The 22,461-nt window shown below is 33.8% G+C and overlaps 1 protein-coding gene across 1 annotated transcript; it reads left to right on the top strand.

Moving 5' to 3' along the window:
• Nucleotides 1-662: 662 nt before the first annotated feature.
• LOC124542026 (putative fatty acyl-CoA reductase CG5065) lies at nt 663-21,470 on the top strand. Its single transcript, XM_047119984.1, has 13 exons — nt 663-734; nt 4,989-5,071; nt 5,746-5,862; nt 7,475-7,632; nt 8,870-8,960; nt 10,033-10,178; nt 10,652-10,761; nt 11,543-11,626; nt 12,366-12,474; nt 12,836-12,912; nt 13,545-13,707; nt 14,467-14,724; nt 21,153-21,470. The coding sequence occupies exons 2-13, from the start codon at nt 4,997-4,999 to the stop codon at nt 21,301-21,303; spliced, it is 1,539 nt and encodes a 512-aa protein (XP_046975940.1). The 5' UTR covers nt 663-734; nt 4,989-4,996; the 3' UTR covers nt 21,304-21,470.
• The last annotated feature ends 991 nt before the right edge of the window (nt 21,471-22,461 follow it).

Here is a 22,461-nt window from a genome sequence, read left to right as displayed (position 1 = left end):
AAGTAATACAGATTATTATGAGGAAAAATATAATATAGACTGTAAAAATTAAAAATGTATTCGAAAAAAATTGGGGGGTTTCAATTCTTTGGCCTAAAGAGGGCCTTTTGCCGTCTAAATATATCCTGGATGTCTTCAGCCCGATGAATAAAACCTCCTTGCTTTCTCTTCTATTCAAAATGGGATAACCGTATAAAAAATGGTCATATCTTAGTTTCAATTTATTATCTTAAATAGTTCAAATATATATCTCCGCAAATAAAAAGTCAACAACGGTGTACACACTGTACACCGGTCCCGGGTTAGATTCCCGGCCGAGTCGATGTAGAAACTGTTCACTACTTTTCTACTTCGTCTTGTCTGTTTGTGGTACCGTCGTACTTCTGATTTTCCATATCACAAATGCTTTAGCTACTTACATTGGGATCAGAGTAATGTATGTGATGTTGTTCAATATATTATTATTATAAAAACACAAATTAGATTGGAGATGTATGTATGTATGTCCGTACCTATAAAATAATACCTCAAGATACTCTAATAGACCACATTTGATGAATTGAATTGAGTTCTAATTAAACATTCTTACGATATGTATTTGTAGGTTGTTTTGCCACATTTTCGTATTACAAAAAAATGCATTAACATTATGTATTGTACACTAAGTAACCAGTAGTTATTATTATCGAGTTCTGCACGCACGTACTCTTTATTTTTAACTGCAGTGATAACTGGTGAGTTTGATTGCCTTTTTTTAATATTTATATAATATAACTGAAGTGTTATGTCATTATTTCAATTAGTTAGAGACGATTAACTATAAGCAGTTGTTAGAAAAATATTCAAATACTTAAAACCTTAAAATATTATGTGCGATAAAATTAAATCAAAATTGACTTAGATTAAAAATATCCTTACAAGCTTTTGACGACAATGTACGACACATTGTACAAAGAATCGGCAAGAAAAAAGGTGGCTATGTTTCCACAGATTAAATAAAACTTATAACCTATAACGGTCTGTAAATTTCTAAGGCCTCCTCTCCATTTGAAAATAAGGTTTGGAACATATTCCCCTTACCTATTACCTGAATTAAAAACATATTTTAATGTTCTATATATGTATATACGAAAATCAACAAATACCGAAGTAATATTGTTTTAATGTACCTTATTTGTTCTCAACAAGATTTTAATTTATTAATATAAAATTAAAAAATAAATAAGTATGTTATTGATATACTTTATATTATAAATAGAGCTTCGCTACCTTCGTCTGGGTTAGAAAGAACCCATTCATAAAATTTTCTACCAACAAAAAAACAAATCACTCATTAATTTTGTATATACCTACATCTAATATTATTTTCCAAATTTTGGGGTCCATAGGTGATGTAATGGTAAAGGATATTACAGTACTAATGACTTTCTTCTTGACTGCACACCTTGGGAATGAGATGATCGCCTCCAGGCTGTTTCAAATAACAAAAATATTTTGTTATTGTATATTGTAAATTGATATTATAAAAAAATATATAGATCCCGCTGAGTTTCTTTCGCCGGTTCTTCTCAGGTCTGAGGTATTATATTTCGAACCGGTGGTAGATTTTCGACTATCAATAACAAAGTGTAAACGCTTCCATTTTGAATAAAGGTTTTTACTTTGACTTTGATATAAGGAATGGTTAATATTTCTTACAGCGTCTAAGCCAATTGGCGAAAGTGACCACTTACCATTAAGTGGTACATTAATACCTCTAATAATAAATACACAATAAGTAATTAAATAAAAAAAAATAAAAAATAATAATTTAGTTTTGTATTATAATAATTGAGCGTTGTTTTACATATTAAATAATAATATGTAAAACAACGCTCAATAACGTTTTTAACTTGTACTTTTTCAAAAAATAACGGCTTATTTACGTAGAGATTTTAAGCAATATAGCATTAATCCTTATCCAAATAAATACCTACCTTAAATTCATAGTGCATTAAATTTATTATAGATCAATCTGGCTCTTTATGCATACAGCATGTAATTTAAATGAATATTTTCGAAGATATTACAGATTTAAAACGACATAGCGGGTTGTAGTCGGACATTATGTATATTTAGTATCAGTAATGCGAAGGCGGGGCGTGTATGGAATAAAAGTAATGTAGATTATGAGCAAAACTAGAATATTGACTGTAAACAATTAAAAATTTATTCGCAAAAAAATTGAGGGTTTTTAGACCAATAAAAATTGCGTTAGTAAAGTAAAGTATAACCCGCTATGTCGTTTTAAATCTGTAATATCTTCGAAAATACTAATTTAAATTACATGCTGCATGCATGTCTAAAGAGCCATATTGATATTTAATAAATTTAAGGTAGGTATTTAATTGGATAACATCATTGAATAAGCCGTTATTTTTTGAAAAAGTACAAGATAAAAACGTTGTTGAGCGTTATGTTTTACATATTATTATTTAATTATTTTTTTATTTAATTACTGTACATTTCCCACTGCTGAGATAAGGCTTCTCTTCCATTAAGGAGAGGGTTTGGAACATATTCCACCACGCTGTTCCAATGCGGGTTGGTGGGATTCACATCAGGCAGAATTTCGATGAAATTAGACACATGCGGGTTTCCTCGCGATGTTTTTCTTCACCGCCGAGCACGAGATGAATTATAAACACAAATTAAGCACTTATATATATATAGTGGTGCTTGCCTGGGTGTGAATCCATTATCATTATCATAAGAGACAAAAATTTGCTTTATGAACACTTGATAAATATATGTATTAATTTATAAATACAACCCTATTTTACTAAAACTCTAAGTCCCAAGTCCCAATAGCGTAGCATCAAAAACCTAAGATTTAAATTTCAACCAATGAGGTCGTGCCAAATCAAGGTCAAAGATGTTTATTTACTATAACGCGTCCTGTGATTGGTCAATAGCCGGGACAGGCTCAAAATTAACAAATCGCTTACGAATGTATACACATATTAATTACAGTTCGATTTCGATGTTAATTTAAAAATCCAATTGCATTAAATATATACAAACGTCTATTTCGATAGATCGATCGTAATACCGACGCTATTGAACAAAATCCGCTCATACGCATATCAACAAGTTAGGTAATGTGTTCGAACCGTGACGTTTTAAATACATATGTCGTAATAATCCAGAAATTACTCTATTTAATATTTAATTTGCAAGTTAATTAATTGTTTGAACGTGTTTAATTCACATATGGCCCTATTAGGTATATCCCGGAAATTTCTGGTCATATCCGGTAAAAACCGGTTCAATTTTCATGTGTTTAATTATAGGTTTACTTGGTGGTAGGGCTTTGTGCAAGCCCGTCTGGGTAGGTACCACCCACTCACCAGTTATTCTACCGCCAAATAACAGTACTCAGTATTGTTGTGTTCTGGTTTGAAGGGTGAGTGAGCCTGTGTAACTACAGGCACAAGGATTACAATCTTAGTTCCCATGGTTGGTGGCACATTGACGATGTAAGGAATAGTTAATATTTGACTGTCCTGACTCTCTTTAACTTTACAGTAACTCATGAGAAAGAGATGTAGTAAATATGAAACCGATTACGATATTATATTCATCTCTTTCTCACATACCGTACAATGTAATGTTAAACAAAGACAGGGCGAGAGCTGATCTTTACAAAAGATAGTTATCTCCCGTGCTAAATACGTATAGTAAGACACAAATTAGCATCGGAAAATATAATGGAATGAAAATAAAACGGATTACTGCCGATTTACACAACCAATAGAAATAGCTCCCTATCGCGCCATTCGACGCTATTCGTCGCTACAATAGCGACTTCAGTAGTTCGGGATGGCCAAAATAATATTATCGTTTTACAATGGTGCTTCAATGTCTCTATCTTTCGTTAGAATGCCCCACACTATAGTCCAATTGTTTTATAATGACAGCTCAATGATATTTAAAATAAGAAATAGTGTTACATGCCAGTATTAAATGCTATGCCGTATAAAATAATATTAATTACAGTTTTACAAATTATTGATCAATTAATTACAATAATAATTGTAATTAAATATAATAAAGGAAATTCAATAGCTCCTGCTATATTAATAATATGCAATAATAATGTGATATAAATTATGATATAGAATCAAATGTCATAAAACCGTATTGAAGGCTAAGGTTACTCTCGTAACACTATAGATTCACGCGTCAGAGAAAGCAAGTGCATGTAAATCGACGCGTCAAATTGACGAATATATTAGGTCACATGATATTACAAGTTATTACGTTTGTGCAAGGATCATATTCGCATGAGAAATAAGTAAATAATGATAATTTGATCGATCGATGTGATCGGTTTTACGAATTTTGCCGATGCGACATCTAAGTTGTGTCGTACTATATAATAGCCTTAGGTGTACTGTCAAATACATATAAATCAAATACATAAGCAATTTAACTATTTCTTATTAATCTATACTTAATATTATAAATGTGAAAGTCTGACTGACTATCGCTCTTTCACGATCCAACTAATGAACCGAATTTGATGATATTTTTTGTGAAGCAAACTTGCAGCTCCAAGAAAGGACATAGGCTACTTTTTTGCCTGACACATGATAACCAACCACAAAACGCACGCGAAACCGCGGACGACATACTAGTAGTATATATTATTCACAGATAACAAAAAAAAAAGTATTTATAAGTTGCCAGTATACGTGTATGCGTTCGCGTGTCGATTTGACGATTATTTTATTTAATTATATAAAGATATTTCATTATTATAATTATAGTATCTATTGAATAATATAGTTTTTTTTTGTAAATATTACTAAAGCAACTAAGGCAAAGGACTTCAATATAAAAGCCTCAAATTTAAGTTTAAGATTTCCGAAGGGGTTTCAATTTCAGACATTAAAGTCACTAATATACTGTTGATATATTGTTTTAAATTCTAATTTAATTTTCAGTTGATAAAATGGCGCCATCAGTAGTGGAGTTCTACGAAGGGAAGTCTGTTTTCATAACAGGAGCGACCGGTTTCCTTGGTAAGGTAAGGTACAATAAGCATTTGAAATGCTGGTAAGTTATCATCTTTGTGCAATCATTTAGTAACGGGTCAAAATAAAAAGCTGCAAATTTAACTAATTTAATAAATTTGAACTTAAAATTATGAGGCGCTAAGATTTATTTATATATTTTACATCAATTATTTTTATATCAAGTTCTTCATAATTTTTTTTATTCTTAATTTCTCTTAAGTATGATTTGTTGTATATATATTTTCATTTGTATCTGAAATAGCTCAGTGATTAGCACTGAGATGGCCCATTGGTTGGAACGCGTGCATCTTAATTGCTGGTTCAAGCCCAGGCAGGCACCACTATATATATGTGCTTAATTGTGTTTACAATTCATCTCATGCTCGGCGGTGAAGGAAAACATCGTGAGGAAGCCTGCATGTGTCTAATTTCATCGAAATTCTGCCACATGTGCATTCCACAAACCCGCATTGGAACAGCGTTGTGAAATATGTTCCAAAACCTTCTCCTTAGTGGGTGAGGAGACCTTAGTCCAGCAGTGGGAAATTTACTTGGGATCAGAGTAATGTATGTGATCTTGTCCAATATTTATATTTAGTATCAGTATTGCACCCGTGCGAAGTCGGGGCGTGTCGCTTTGTGCTTATAAATAGTAATGTCATTTGTATCAGTGGTTCATTTTCAGGCATTAGTAGAGAAGTTACTGAGAGCCTGTCCAGGTATTCACACCATTTATCTCTTGCTGAGGGAAAAGAAAGGAGTGAGTGGAGAGGACAGATTAAAGGCACTCTGCAATAACAAGGTGAGTGATTTGACTTTGAACTCAATCTATAAGACATATTATTCAGTTATCAGTACAAGATTATGCAGACGATACAAAAGTTTGAAATTATTACTTGTTGATTTCCAGGCAACATGTATTATATACATATATAATTGTAATTAACTAACATGACTGTATTTATAAATGTTAAAAAGAGTAACACAGAGTTCCTTGCCGGTTCTTCTCGGTAGAATCTACTTTCCGAACCGGTGGTAGCTTTACTTAACACAGTTAAATGACGATTTAAAAGTGAATGTAAAAGCCTGCTTGAATAAAGTATATTTTGATTTTGATTTTCATAGTTAAGTTTTTAGCGATAGTATCGATAATATCGATAGCTGACCGTAAGCAATACTATTGATATCGATAGTATTACCGATGAATAGTTTTGGACTTTGACCGAATTTTGAGACAAGGACGACAAAGTTAAAATTTTCGTTTATGTTTCTTGATCCGAGGCCGTGATATATCATTGAATATTGTTATTAAGCATAGTATTGCTATCGGATAGCTATCGATACCGTCTTGATCAATACTATCGATAGCATTATCGATATCCTGAATAGCTTTCGAGGTCAACTGTCGATATTCAAACTATCGATATTTGTGCAACACAGATTGAGCATATGGACCACCTGATTGTACGTGGTCACCATCGACCATAGACAATGATGCTGTAAGAAATATTAACTATTCCTTACATCGTCAATGTGCCACCAACCTTGGGAACTGAGATGTTATGACCCTTGTGCCTGTAGTTACACTGGCTCACTCATCCTTTAAACCGGAACACAACAATACTGCGTACTGTTGTTTAGCGGTGGAATATCTGATGAGTATGGTAACAACCAAGAAATGTTTGATAGAGACAACGCATGTTCGAATCGAGTAGGCTTTTAAGAGCATGTAACAATATAAGATACTGGTTTCAAATGAAAATTCTACCGAAACATATGGCTACTTAAAAAAATAAGATTAGATTTTGTATACTGATGACTATCGTTACCGATACATCCAAACGGCGAAGTAAATTCAAATAGTTTTATTAAGTGTAGATAAATTATAGTAACTAGCTTTGATCAGACTCATTTAAGTTCAGAAATCCTGCTAAATATAGATTATTCTCATTATCATGGATATTTTAATTCGTTTCGCAATTATTTTGGAAATCATAGAAAATCAATAATTCAAACTCAAACTCAAATTCCTCTATTCAACATAGAAGCGTTACACTTACTTATTGATGGTCAAATTAAACACTACCACCGGTTCGGAAAAGAACACCCTGACCTGAGAAGAACCGGCGAAAGAAACTCGGCAGGTCTTTTTTTGTCACATTATTTAGATACATAATTGTATATGAATAGAAACAGCCAGGAGGCGATCGTTTCATTCCCAAGGTATCAAACATAAACTCACTAATTGTATAGTAACCTTTCGCACCCAAGCGTTCCTTAACAATTTTTTAAAATTTGGCAATAAAAGCATTTTGGACGCTCTCTAGGATCCTTTTGTAAAAGCGTATAAATTGCCTCCAAAGCCAAAGAATTACTGACTCTATGCAGTCGAGTAAACAGATCTCACCCCATAGATATTCGAACATCTTCGTGAGAAGCAACCGGATGTGTTTAACAAGCTGAAGCTGATCGCGGGGGATATCCTGGAAGATGAACTGGGCATCTCCAACGATGACCGCCAGGAGTTACAGCGACATTGCAATATTGTGTTCCATAGCGCTGCATGTGTAAGGTAAACTTTAGTAAACAGTAGCTGTGCCCGCGATCTAAGCTACTCCTAATTATATCAGTTATCTGCCAGTTAAAGTCCCCTCAAAATCGGTGCAGCCGTTCTAGAGATTACCCGGAACAAACAGACAGACAAAAATTGTAAAAAAATGTTATTTTGTTATATGTATCGTGTACATATGCATTGAGTAAAAAAGGGCTATTTTAATATTACAAAGAGACAATCCAATTTTAATATATGTATATATTATAAATTTTTATAAATAAAAAAAAACCGCCTTCAAAAATGAACTAAAAAGAAAAAAATAATCAGTTACATCCATATCCAATTTACGACTTTTTAATCACCTCTCAAAGTCGGTGCCAACATTGCTAATATAGGTACATAATACATAACACATACATAAAAAAACTAAATCGTTTTTTTTGTTGTATAGATTACACCATTAGACAAACCTTACTATCGATACAAATTAAATGATTTCAATATAGGAATTTATTTACTTTGTTGGCACCGACTTCAAAAGGTGATTAAAAAGTCGTAAATTGGATATGGATGTAACTGATTATTTTTTTCTTTTTACTTCATTTTTGAAGGCGGTTTTTTTTTATTTATAAAAATTTATTTATTGCTTTTCAGTGTTGTTTTGTTATTTATAATTACAATTGGTAGTGTTTGTCATTCACATTATTCATCGCCAATTAGACAATACCATTTTTCCCGATGCAATGCCGTTAATCATTGAGGAGTTCTCCTGGTAGTCCACCATCAGCTAGACTTCATCATAGGCATGTTTACTAACATCAATTGCTTGACGACTATCTTAAAGAAATAGAACTAAACCCGTAAAATAGTTACTTACTAATAGGTTCTGATTACCAGTTGTGGTCTTCATCATCAGTTCCACTTCATCAAATGTCACTTTTCGTGAGCATATGACTAAGGCACTTTGAATAAAACCGAAATCACTATAGGTGTGCCTATAAAATTTGAGGAGTTCCCTCGATTTCTCCAGGATCCCATCATCAGATCCTGATCTCCTGACAATGGGACCACCTGTAAAACATGCCCTTTCAAACAAAAAAAGAATTGTCAAAATCGGCCCAGCCATCTTCGAGTAATTCGGTAACATACATAAAAAAAAAAAAAAAAAATGGCCCCGACGAATTGAGAACCTCCTCCTTTTTTTGAAGTCGGTTAAAAATATCAAATTAACCTTTTATTAATTTTTTTTAACCAGATTTGATCAGAAATTAAAAGACGCCGTTAATATGAACACAACTGGTACTCTACGAGTTTTAAAATTGGCTGAAACAATGGAAAAACTCGAGGTAAGATCTGTTTTGTTATTTCCTAATTTAATATGATTGTTATCTAAAACTTACAATAGGTTTGAACTAGCCAACTTTAAAGAAACTAAAGTCGAAACGCTTGGCCCTTGGAGTAGAGGTGCAAAAAGCTTGATCAAAAGTATAACACCTCGCCTCATTGCTTTCACTGGTGACAGGAGGGCTGGTGCGTTTGCCCAGAGGATCGGAATTGCGATTCAACGGGGAAATGCTGCTAGCATTCTTGCCACTATTCCACGCGGGCAAGATTTGTAGAGTAACTAGTTTTAGTTAATATTTGTATATATTTAATGTTGTCAATTCTTATGTTAATAAATTACTTTAAAGTAATTTTTATATGTATACTTTAAATAAATCATAATTATATATATTAAAAATTAAAATGTCCTAATGATATAAGTAAACATCGACTTTGATTAGGTAAAAAAAATAACGATATAATTGGTTACATTTTTATGGTTAGATAAGATGGCAATTTGATAGTGGATCAAGAGCAGTTCCAATGGTGTTACTTGATTGATGACTTTACACTTAAGGTATACTCCTCAGAATTTTCTGAACAAAATTTCGAACCCAATAAATAAGATCTTGCATAAACAACACCATACACCACAGGAACAGCTATAGATATAATCAATATAGCATGATTTAAAGAAATACCTTTATAGATTTTCATTTAATCGTGAAAATAGAAAGTTGCATAAGCCGATATAACAACAACAGCCTGTTAATTCCCACTGCTGGGCTAAAGGCCTCCTCTCCCTTTGAGGAGAAGGTTTGGAACATATTCCACCACGCTGTTCCAATGCGGGTTGGTGGAATACACATGTGGCAGAATTTCTATGAAATTTGTCACATGCAGGTTTCTTCACGATGTTTTCCTTCACCGCTGAGCACGAGATGAATTATAAAGACAAATTAAGCACATGAATCAGCGGTGCTTGCCTGGGTTTGAACCCGCAATCATCGGTTAAGATGCACGCGGTCTAACCACTGGGCCATCTCGACTCGAGCCGATATAACAATGGTTATTAATCCCATATAATTATTTCAGGCGTTCGTCCATCTGTCCACGGCCTATTGTCGCTGTGAACTTGACATGCTGGATGAAAAACTTTACCCCGCAGTTCACAACCCAGAGAAGATCATCGATCTCGTGGAATGGCTGGATGACTCAACGCTTGATTACTTAGAGCCAAAGTACTTTCAACTAAAACAAATTCAATTTTATTTTATTTGACACCCATTCTGTTTCCCATTCCATTTGCAAAAACAAATGTTAAGACAAGTCTTGAATATATAAAAAATAGGCTACCTCCCCAGTATTAGGCAGTAGAAGAAATCCTTTAGAACCACAACAACAGCAGCCTGTAAATTATCCACTGCTGGCTAAGACCCCTCCCTTTGAAGGGAAGGTTCTGAATACATTTCACCACGTTGGTGGAATACTCACACATGACACATGCAGATTTCCTCACGATGTTTTCCTTCACCATCGAGCACGAGATGAATTATAGACACAAATTAAACACATCTATATTTAGTGGTACTTGCCGAGGCTTGAATCTGCAATCATCAATTAAGATGCACGCTTTAGAAAGCGTCTAACCATTGGGCCATCTCGGCTCATCCTTAAGACTATTTGCTGTTAAACTGAACAATTCTATTTTCAGATTAATATCATCTGAACCAAATACCTATTCATATACAAAGGCGATAACAGAAGATCTCGTAGCTGAATACAGTTCCAAATTTCCGATTTCAATTGGACGACCTTCTATTGGTAAGCAATACGATAGAATGTAAACTACCGAATAATAATGACATATGATTGGTCGCTCTTACAATAAGAACGGCCAATCAGGAAGAACCTTCGACTGTTGACAATTTGACGCGGGACAGATTGTAATCTAACACTGTAACTTAGATAGATGACAATATAGCCAAAAATAATGCGTAAAATTGCAATCATGTTTCACGGTTCACAATATTTCGACAGTTTACAATCTGACGGGACAGATTGTAATCTAACGAATTTTGTAATCTTACGGTGACATATATTGTAAATATGATGGTCCATTCAACTTGACGATAAACACTCACCACTATAAATAGACATTGGCACAATATTGACCACTTCCAAAATCACGTTTGCTGATTCACTGGAAACTTAGAGGTTATGTTTCTTGTGCCTGTAGTTAAAATGGTAATCATAGGCACAAGTGGCATAACATTGCCAGTGGTCACTTGATCTTCAAATCGAAATGCACCATCCAAGTATTGGTGTTTGGTGGTTAAAATATATGATGAGTGACTAACCTAGACTGCTTAAAACTACAAAGTCTAAAGTAGGTTAATTACTCTTATTAATAATGGTTATTATTAATGGTAAGAATACCCTTAAATATCATTAACTATTTAAGTGAATATTTGATAATAATCTGAAGCACATAGTGGTAAATTATTTTGCCGTTGAAACCTCAACTTATTGAGTTTCCTTCCTACCTTTATACCTATAAGCCTTAAGATTTTGTCTTTATGGTAATGATTACGTTTATTTCTAGTGACAGCCGCTTGGAAGGAACCCATGCCTGGTTGGGTTGACAACCTCAATGGACCAACTGGACTCGTTATTGGCAGTGGAAAAGGTAAGGAAGCTGATGTATTATTGGGGATACTCACAAAAGCAATAATACTAACTCCACTAATTTTCGCCAATTAACGCCAATAAATTTCTTCAAGCGTTATAATTTCATTACTTATTTTAATATGCACCATATTCCAATTGAATAAGGAATTAATTTAAACAAACTTTAAATTTACGTATTCCATTGGATTTGTTAGCACTATGGTTGTTTGATTAATATGTATTTATTTATAATACAACACAATTCCACATAATAATAGCTAAAGCAGTTCTTAAACTTAACTGTCTTCTACAATCTTAAGTTAATTAGAAACTGTATAGCACGCCACAACTTAGATGTAGTATCGGCAAAATTCGTAAACCGATCACATCCGAATTAATTACGCTATCCCAAATCATCAATTTTCTTTTCTGATGTGAATATGATCTTTACACAAGCGTAATAACTTGTAATACCATACGACCTAATATATTCGTCAATTTGACACGTCGATTTACATGCACTCGCTGTCTCGGGTTGAATTGACGCGAGAGTCTATAGCGACGAATAGCATCGAAAGGCGCGATAGGGAGCTATTTCTATTGGTTGTGTAAATCGTCAGTAATCGGTTTTATTGCAAGAATAAACCCAAAAGCTACTGTTAATTAGAATCGTCAAATGTTAGTGAGCTATCTATGTATAATAATCATGCGTGTGACAGAGACAGGTATAGTTTTGAGGATTTTTATTTTAATTCAAGGTGTTATACGAAGCATGCATTGTGAGCCATCCTACATGGCTGATGCAATTCCTGTCGATGTCGTCGTGAATGGATGTATCCTAATCGCCTACACAACTGCCTTGGATAAGTAAGTTACTTTAGACGTGACACTGTTTTAATGCTTTTATCAATACCTTTTCCTTAGTTTATTGTAAAGTAAGGTAAAGTAACAGCCTGTAAATTTCCCACTGCTGGGCTAAGGCCTCGTCTCCTTCTAGAAGAAACTTTGGAACATATTCCACCACGCTGTTCCAATGCGGGTTGGTGGAATGCACATGTGGCAGAATTTCTATGAAATTAGACACATGCAGGTTTCCTCACGATGATTTCCGTCACCGCTGAGCTGAGATGATATTACACAAATTAAACACATGAATATCCAGTGGCTTGCTAGGGCGAATTTAATTTGTTTTACGATACTTAAATATATGGTACTCGTTTTGTTACAGACCTAAAGATCTTCGTATCTTTAACATTACTTTATCCGGTGTTCAAAAAATTACGTGGCGTGAGGTGATTGAATTAGGTAAGTTTTCAAATTTTTATATTCATCCATTATTACTCTATTGGTCAGGATAGGGGCAGAACCTGCCTACCTACAACATCAAAATTTTAAGGACCTCTTGTCAATTAATTACTACTGGAGAGGTAATAAGGTGGGATATCTTAATGAAATGCAATTTCAATGTTGCATCAATTTTATGGTGCCGTGTAGCTTATGATTATCACAGAACTAAATATTTGTCCAAGATTAACTAAAAGAGGCACTTCAGTACAAATCTTGACCAAAAAAATAGTCAAAAATTTCCAAATTCATACTCCTGCCCTAATCCCAATTTTACTAAGCGCAGCATGTCTTCACCTTCCATACTTCTCTGTCTGACGTCTTTCCACAAGTAATATTCTTTCTAGCCATATCGCCTTTCACACAATCCATCCATCGTTTCTTTGGTCGTCCCCTGCCTCTACATTCATCCACAGGCTCAAGACCTTCCTGACAACATGATCCTCATTCCTCCGCATGTCATGCCCATACTGTGATAGTCGGTTTCCACATAGCTTTTTGGTTACCGCTGCTATTTTCAAGCTTCCTCTTATTTACCCATATTAATTTCCATATGGGATAAATGAAATATCTCATTAAATTATTATTTCCAGGTGAGAAGTGGGTCAACACTTACCCTTACACGATCGCATTGTGGTACCCGGGTGGTACCATCAAGTCGTACTGGTTTACTCACCAAATCACCGTCATCTTCATACACATTCTGCCGGCATATTTAGTCGATATGCTTCTGTTTTTGTTGGGAAGGAAGACTTTGTAAGTATTTTGTATGTGTATACTCTACATACTACCATAACACAGGGCCTATATATATATACACCTAGGTTCTAGATTGTCTAGGTCCTACAGAACCTGGGCAAAATTTTGTTTTTGTTTGTTATTGATTTATCTCGTAATCAAACGGTCTTTACATTTGAATCATAAATTTACAAGATAAAATTGAAATTAGCAATTACCATAATTTCGGAATATAAATTCTATTGAGATGAGCCGACAAAATCTCAGTAGTCACTATTTCTAAAATTAATTAACATTCATAAAAACACAATGCTAACATATTTTTAATATATCTAACGGCACTGGAGCGCCATTATCGTCTTTGTCTCTTAAAATAAGATTTGTATCAGTCATCAAATAAAAGTTAGTATCGTTAGATTACAATGATGTAATACTTTACATGCGTTCGTGCAATTATTTTCAATCGTTAAATCAAATAATGAACTGGGATTACAATTATAGACGTCGGCGATCCGTTTGCGTGACATACACTACTTTTACCGGCCGTTATTCGTTGCCTTAGCAATATTAGCCATCAAGCGTCACGTCAAACCAGAGCAAGCTTAACTCACACTCGTCCAATAATCAAAACTTTACAAATTAATTCAATGTTAATTAAATGGATAGCGCTGCATATGGCGGGCGCTGTTATTATATAGAGTTATTTTATAGAGTTATAAGCCACTGAGTGTTACTAAGGTCGACGAATAATCGTTATGAATTGGGCATTTTTTTCAGCATGGTTAATCTTCAGAAGCGAATCAGCCACGGGTTGAACATCCTCCAATATTACACAACGAAAGAGTGGAACTTCAAGAATTCGAACTTCCTCTCCCTGCAGAAGAGAGTAAGTGAGGAGGAGAACAATATATTCTTTACTGATGTCTCAACGTTGGACCGTGATGAATACTTACGGGATTACGTCATAGGCACGAGGCATTTTGTGTGCAAGGAAGATCCCGCGACTCTGCCTAGAGCTAGAAAACTACATAGAATGTAAGTATTGATTCGACACTTGGTAATCATCAGATATTCTACCGCCAAACAATTTCCAAAAAATTCTGGTATGAGGTTTGGGTGAGCCAGTGTAACTATAGATAGAGCATTTTAGTCTTTGTGATCATTGGCATGTCCACATACAATCAGATAGCCTATTTACAATACACACATTTTTAAATAGTTTTAGAGTTACATGGGTCTAAACTAAAATTGCCAAAATTATTTATACATATTGCAAGATGTTAAAATTAAAATCAAAATCAAAATAAACTTTACTCAAGTGGACTTATACAAGCACCTTTGAATCGTCACTTAACAATTAAGTGAAGCTACCACCGTTTCGGAAAGTAGATTCTACCGAGGAGAACCGACAAGAAACTCAGTAGTCACTCTTTTTCAACATTTAAAAAATACAATCATATTAGTCAAATACAATTATATATGTATGTAATGTATCCTTCCTGGAAGTCAACAGGTATTAATTCCAAGCTTTTTTATCTACAAAATCTTGTATCGTAATCGTGTATGTATTACAAATATCAAAATTCTAGTAAAGATTTAATGAAAATACATCTTAATATAATATGCATATAACAATTGTCGAATATTAGTTGGAATCTACATTTCAGTACTAATAGATGGCGCTGTAATCTATATAGTAATTTTGACAGATTAACATATTTCGAGCTAGTCAAAAACTAGCGGTTTTCTTTGATTGTTTTTTCATCAAGTAGGTAATTAAACCACGTGAATATATGGCTGTATATCTAAGATGAAAAAAGGAAAGAAATAATTTCAACGAAATTATAAAAAGCCGCTATTTTTGAACTTTTATAAACAATGATATCAATATCGAATTTGACGTATGTTGATAAACAAATACTTTTCCAAGTTCAATTCTTATCTCATCCTGCCCGGTCAGTGACCTATGCCCTTCGATTAATCAGTATCCTCGATATTTTATAATAATAATAATATATAATAATAATTTATTTATTCTCTCCCACATTACATATATTACAGTTTAAACGTAAATCTTAATAATAAGTACAATAATGTGTGGGAGACAGGAGCCCAAACTAGGTTGCCCTGTGCTAAGGGTCTCCTGGCTCCACCTCTAGGATATCAACAATTTGTTATATAAAATTACATGTAATATGAAAAAGACCAAACATAATTATAGACATTGTAAATTATGAAATAAAGACAAATAAAATGAAAAGTAATTTATGTTCGTGACTTTGTTGTATGTGTGCGCGCATCTGCGAATTTCCGTGTATGTGTGTGCGTGCGTGTGTGTGCGTGTGTGTGCGTGTGTGTGTGTGTGAGTGCGAGTTTGTGCGTGTGTGTGTGTGTGTGTGAGTGTGTGTGTGTGTGCGTGTGCGTGCTTGCGTGTGTGTGTGTGTGTGTGAGTTAGTCGGATCGTGGTTATGTATAGCCATTACATTATTATTTTTTCTGTCTCGTCATAGTCAAGTGTTAATAGCCAATCAGTTAGTTTTTTCTTGCATGAGAATTCAATTAAATTTGAGATTGTAAGTATTCTATTTATCTTATTATACAGCCTTCCTACTTTAAAATTATAAAATTTTTGGGCAAAAAAAGTTTGAACTCTTTGAGTTTCACAGACCTCATAAGATCTTCTTGAGTCAACTGTATCTATTTGTGATGTATTTATCGTTGAGTGTTTTTTTAAAATCATATTTTGTATATAAAGTTTTCTGACAGATAGAACATTTGCCTCCTTATATACATTTACAGTTGGGAATAAGCGAGGCTTAGAGAGAGCTACTTTAAGCAACATTCTTTGAGCTCTTTCCACCTCAATTATGAGCGTTTTACTCGAGCCTCCCCAAACTGATATGCAATATGCTATTAAAGATTGGCATAATGATATATAAACAGTCTTGACGAGTCTCCAGTCAGCGATATTTCTTAAATTTTTAAAGATATAAGTGAGCTTTCTAATTTTTTGACTTACTTGCATTAAATGCCCTTTAAAGGTGAGGTTCTGATCGATTGTAACACCTAAGTATTTAGTTTGATCGGTTCTGTTAATCATGGGACAGTTACATGTAATGTGATTTTTTTGATTGCAGGAATGAGCTATTAATTCATGTAGAATTTTATTACGGTAGGTGTTGCGTATAAAAAAGGTTACGTATTGAGTTTTTTGTGGATTAAGCGTGAGAGTGTTTAAAGCCATCCAGTGATTAACCGTATTAAAACCCTCTTGTGCTAATAAAAATACCTCATTCCATGTTTTACCATGAAATGTAAGAGTGGTGTCATCGGCGTATGATATTATTTTACACTTGCTTAGATTAAGGTTACAAAGCTCATTTATATAGCACAGAAATAGAGTTGGGCCTAAAATGCTGCCTTGGGGAATTCCATAGGTGATAGGACTCTCATTGCTAATCACATCACCTATTTTAACCTGCTGGGAGCGATCTTGCAAGTAATTTTCAAAAAGTTGTAGCTGTTTACCTCTTATACCTAAAGCTTCTAACTTCTGAACCATTTTATTAAAAGACACCGTATCGAAGGCCTTTTGAAGATCTATAAAAATTGTAAGGCATTTTTCTTTATTGTCTAATTTATCTACAATGTAATTTATGAGGGAATGAACTGCATCTGATGTTGATTTTCCTTTCCTAAAGCCATATTGTGAATCAGATAGTAATTTTTTATCTTCCAAATATTTCAGAAGCCTATTATTTATAATTATTTCAAGTAGTTTAGAGAGGGAAGGTAATATCGAAATAGGGCGATAGTTTGATACTATGTTTCTGTCTCCGGATTTGAAAATTGGTTTAACGATGGATTTTTTAAGAGAAATGGGGAATACACCTTCGGATAAACATCTATTAAATATGTAGGTCAGTGGGGTCACAATAAATTCATTTAAACATTTGAGTACTTTAGAGGAGATGCCATCCCAGCCAGGACTACAGTCTGTTTTTAGGTTGATGATATATCTCCGTATTTCATCTTCAGTAGTATCTAAGAGAACAAATGAACTCTTTTTGGTTGATGTACTATGGACGTTGGTTAATGTGGGTGGAAGGTTTAGGGTTATTTTTGTTGCCAGATCTGTACCTATATTCGCAAAGAAAGAATTTATTGAGTTTACTGATTCAAGGGGTGTTTTATTTATATTTAGTAGTTCAAATGGTGGGTTTGTCGTTTTGTTTAAGTGATTAATATTTTTTATTACATTCCAAATTTTTTTATTATTATTTCCAGCTGCTTTAATTTCGTTTCTTTCGTAGTCCCGTTTACATTTTTTTAAAATTTGATTACAGAAATTTCTATAACGTTTGTATGTTATTCTTAGAGTCTCATTATTTACTTCTTTCTTTAATTTGTAGTGCATTCTATCCCTCGTTCTTATACATTTCAGCAAACCTATGGTTATCCAGGGTTTTTTTATGATTTTACTTCGTGGAAGTTTTTTTGTGAGAGTATTTTTCAAAATAATAGTTTGTAAGAGATCTATAAATATCTTCATGCACTGATCTGGATTTTTATTAATATCGTATATACCACTTAAATCTAAGTTTTTGCAATCATTTTTTAATGTTTCAATATTTAATTTATAAGAGTGTTTTATTTTATTATTAATATTATTCGTATTTTTCTTCAAACAAAATAAAATTGGTTCATGATCAGTAATAGCTGTTTTTAAAATAAATGTAAAAGAGGGTAGTTTTGATTTAACAACTGTGTGATCTAAGCAACTGTTCATTCGAGTAGGTTTGTAATATGCCGGGATTAAACCAAAAAATGACAAGATTTCAAGATAATTTGAAGTGTCCTGGGTTAATTCAGCAATATTAATATTAATGTCTCCCATTAATAATATATTTTTATAAGACGAAAGCTGCTTGAGCAAGTTGTGTAGGGATTGGATGAAGTTATCTAGCTGGTGGAAACTAGGGGGTCTGTATATAGCAATTATCACCGTATCTTCATTTATTCTTATCGTTAGGCAATTTGCCTCTAACATGATGGGCTCCTCAACTTTGAAAACAATATTGTTGTTTAAAATTACAATGACACCATCATTTTGATTGTAATTAACTGAAGTACTAAAGCTCGTGTAACCCGGGATATTTGGAAGATTTGTGACGTTAGAAAGCCAGCATTCAGATAATATAATAATGTCACAGTTGAGATTTAATCTCGATAGTAACACATTTAGGCTATTAAAATTTTTATATACGCTTCTGATGTTTTGTTGCAATATTTTAAGATAATCATTAGGTTTCGAAATTAAGGTATTACAATATTCTGGTTCACAACATATTAAGTCTGTTAATTCAAAACTATCAATATTATTTATATTATGTAAATCTGCCATTGTGCTTTAAAAAAATAATACTTTAAGATAATTTAGGGAATTTATGGTGTATCTTAAATTATACTCACAGTAAGCCCGTTTGCGTTGAGTACGAATATACTTGAACAAATTAATTATGAGCATAGACATAAAAGCTGTATATCTACTTACTATAGTATACATTTTTAATATCGATTGACCGTATTGTGTGAATGTGTTAAATAGGTAGAATGAGCATTGTGTTTGTGATGTGTCTGTGTGAGTGTGAAATGTGTACATATTCATAAGATTAGTAATAATTAAAATAAAAAGATACAACATTACTGACCGCGAGTCGCTTAAGTAGTTTGCAAGCGTTTGAGATCTAGTTCGTTTTTTAAACGAATTGAGGGTTCATTTTCTTTTTTGCGTAAAAATATACTACCTGGAGTGGCCCAGCAGAACTTGTAATTATTTTTCGCAGCGAAATCTCTAGCCATGAAATGCAGTCTTTTCATGCTCGGTGTAAGGAAGTCTGATACATAAATTGTTGTTTGAGGTCCATCGAGGCCCAGGTGCATGGTGTTCAGTCTGACACCGTTATTGTCCTTCGTGAGTTGTTTTATCGATCGCAATATTTTATCCTTCGTGCTTACCGTTGAAAATTCCACAATTACGGGTTTAGATGTTTCATTCTTTGAGTATCCCCTGTGAATGTTTCGAATTTCCTGAGGGTCGATGTCGACCTTGAGTACATTTCCAAGTGATTTCACAATATCATGCAATTCCTGCGCTTTTTCTATTTTTGAATTTGGAATATTTCGGATTTCTACACAGGTGGCGCGACTTCTTCTTTCCAGTAATTCAACCTTTTCCTCCAAATTTCTTATTTGTGCTTTGACTTCTAATTTTTCTTGCAGTAGTGAGTCATATTTAATTTTTAATTCATCATATTTTTGGCTCATGAATTCAATCGATGTGGAAATTTGTGAGTTTTGATCTTTGATAGTGTTAATAGTACTCAGCAGTGATTCATACTTAGCGTCTTGTGTGGCTGTCCAAGTGGAGAACATATTTTCAAATTTTTTTATAAAATATTCCAAGTCATCTCCCTGCTTACGCTTTAATCTCTGTGATCTTGTTGTTACATTCTGGTCTACAGTTATATCCGGAGAGGATTGAGAATGCTGCAGCATAGTAGTAGGTGTTTTTGGTGGAGAATGTTCAATTGGCATTTTTCAAGTTAATGAATAAATAAATAATACCTCGTATTTTTCGTTCAAGAGGAGGGCCAAGTACCAGGGCAACAGGATTTCGGAAGCGGTACAAGCAAACGATAGAATCTCGTTGCGCTTGCAGATACTTCGTAGCGTGGTAGGCGTGGCCTTATAAGTTGTAATTCCGAAGCGTAGTGCACAAAAGTACTAGGCGCAGTAATGAGTGTGTACCTCTTGTTTGGTCATGCGCTCCTATTTATTGATCGGATTTATAATGTTTAGTATATGAATATATAAAATTTACCACAATTCACAGTCACAGACACGTGCACTCAGTAAGCTATCCAAAGAGGAAGAGGATTTTAAACCTTCATTACCGATTTGACCCTGAAAGGGCTCCGAAGAACCTATAATTTGTGCTCATGTTTACTTTTACGTGCCGAGATGGCCCAGTGGTTAGAACGCGTGCATCTTAACCAATGATTGCGGGTTCAAACCCAGGCAAGCACCACTATATATATGTGCTTAATTTGTGTTTATAATTCATCTCGTGCTCGGCGGTGATGGAAAACATCGTGAGGAGACCTGCGTGTTAATTTAATTTCTCTTTATTATTATTATCTGTAGCTACTGTGTTTACTTGGTGGTTGGGCCCGTCTGGGTAGGTAACACCCACTCAACAGATATTCTTCCGCCAAACAGCAGTACTTAGTATAGTTCTGTTCCGTTTTGAAGGAAGAGTGAGCCAGTGTAATTACAGGCACAAAGGACATAACATCTTAGGTGTTAAGATCGGTGGCGCAAGTGGCTGTTTATAGGCGGTGGTGACCACTTACCATATAAAATACTTATTGCCTTGAACTAATTATGTTTTTCAATTTCAGCCGTTACTGGGTCGACGTTGTAACGAAGATTTTATTACTTTCCCTCTTATTTTGGTTCTTATATTCGAAATGCGGTATACTAAATATGATAGATTCCGCATATAACTATGTTTACAGCATCACCAATAATAATAAAATAAGTGACATGTAGAGTAAGAACCATTTAGGAGCAGTGTGGAAAAGCTTCAAAGCTTCCCCCAAGAGAGCTTTCTCCCAGCTGTGGAATATTGAGGCTGTTGCTATAAATATTTACTTTAAATACTATAAAGTATTTCTTAAGTTTTGCTATGTTATATAATAAAGATAAATAAATACGCAGCATGTAATTTATTTCATATGAAACCTCATTTTTGAAAACCTCTAAATAGTATGTATATAGTCTATTCCATCCACAAGTGGTAGAAAGTAAAATTAATAACTTTTGACATTGAAATGACGAGATATCATTGGTCGCAAGCTAGATTAATCTATGATATTCACTATGGATTTGTGAAAAAATGGCGTTATGAACGCTGACGAAACTGTCATAGGAATTTTGTGAAGTAAAATTAAAGTGGAAATAAGTAGTGAAGTGTAACAGTGTTGTATTATAAATAAAGATATATATAACGGAGTAGCATGTCCGAACCCCTTTTTTAAAAGCATGACGTCAGCATAGATGACGTCACGAGTGTCAGGGTTTCGATCTTTAACCATCTTCGGTGGTATGCAATTAAATTTAGGAAACAATCGTTTCTGATTTATTCCAATATGAGGCGGTCCGATCGCTCCGACGGCTCGACCAAGCCTCCCCATACCGGCGGGCGCTTGATCTTTTGTAACAAAAATAGGTGGTAGACTTATTCACTCAACATAACAGCTGTTTAAAAACATTAAAATATTTCGGACTAATTTAACACTTCACAATTTAACAATCAAATAGTTTTAAATTATTAAAATAATCATTTCTGGACACGTGTTTTTCTTAAATTCGTGGTTTCGCGCCGATATATTATTGGTCATAAACTCTCAGTAAGAACTAAATTTAAAAATAAAACAACAAAATATATATTTATAATGTTTATTGTACAAAAAATACAAAAGTTTTAAAGCTGCTAGAACGATAATCTTAAATCCTTATCCTTATAAAACCTTAATACGAAGTCGCTATGTAAAACTATTTTTATGAAGACAGTCTTACGTTTACTATACAATTAACATTTTATACAATGTACACGTACAGTCAGAGTAAGAAAATATTCCTTTATAAAGTCTTAAGCTCTTAGTACCTATTGAATCTAAACATCGAATCATTGCGACGCAATATGTC

The sequence above is a fragment of the Vanessa cardui genome, chromosome 29, assembly GCF_905220365.1.
Source record: "Vanessa cardui chromosome 29, ilVanCard2.1, whole genome shotgun sequence".
NCBI lineage: Eukaryota > Metazoa > Arthropoda > Insecta > Lepidoptera > Nymphalidae > Vanessa > Vanessa cardui.
The sequence above is the reverse complement of the archived record's forward strand: the minus strand, read 5'-3'. Positions and strand labels throughout refer to the sequence as shown.

What these genes read in the sequence shown, in the direction of transcription:
- LOC124542026 (XM_047119984.1), top strand. Translation starts at nt 4,997, where the DNA reads ATGGCGCCATCAGTAGTGGAGTTCTACGAAGGGAAGTCTGTTTTCATA. An exon ending in AGGCACTCTGCAATAACAAG is followed by an intron (nt 5,863 to 7,474) that starts GTGAGTGATTTG and finishes CTCACCCCATAG; the next exon opens with ATATTCGAACATCTTCGTGA. An exon ending in CGTTATTGGCAGTGGAAAAG is followed by an intron (nt 11,627 to 12,365) that starts GTAAGGAAGCTG and finishes TTTTAATTCAAG; the next exon opens with GTGTTATACGAAGCATGCAT.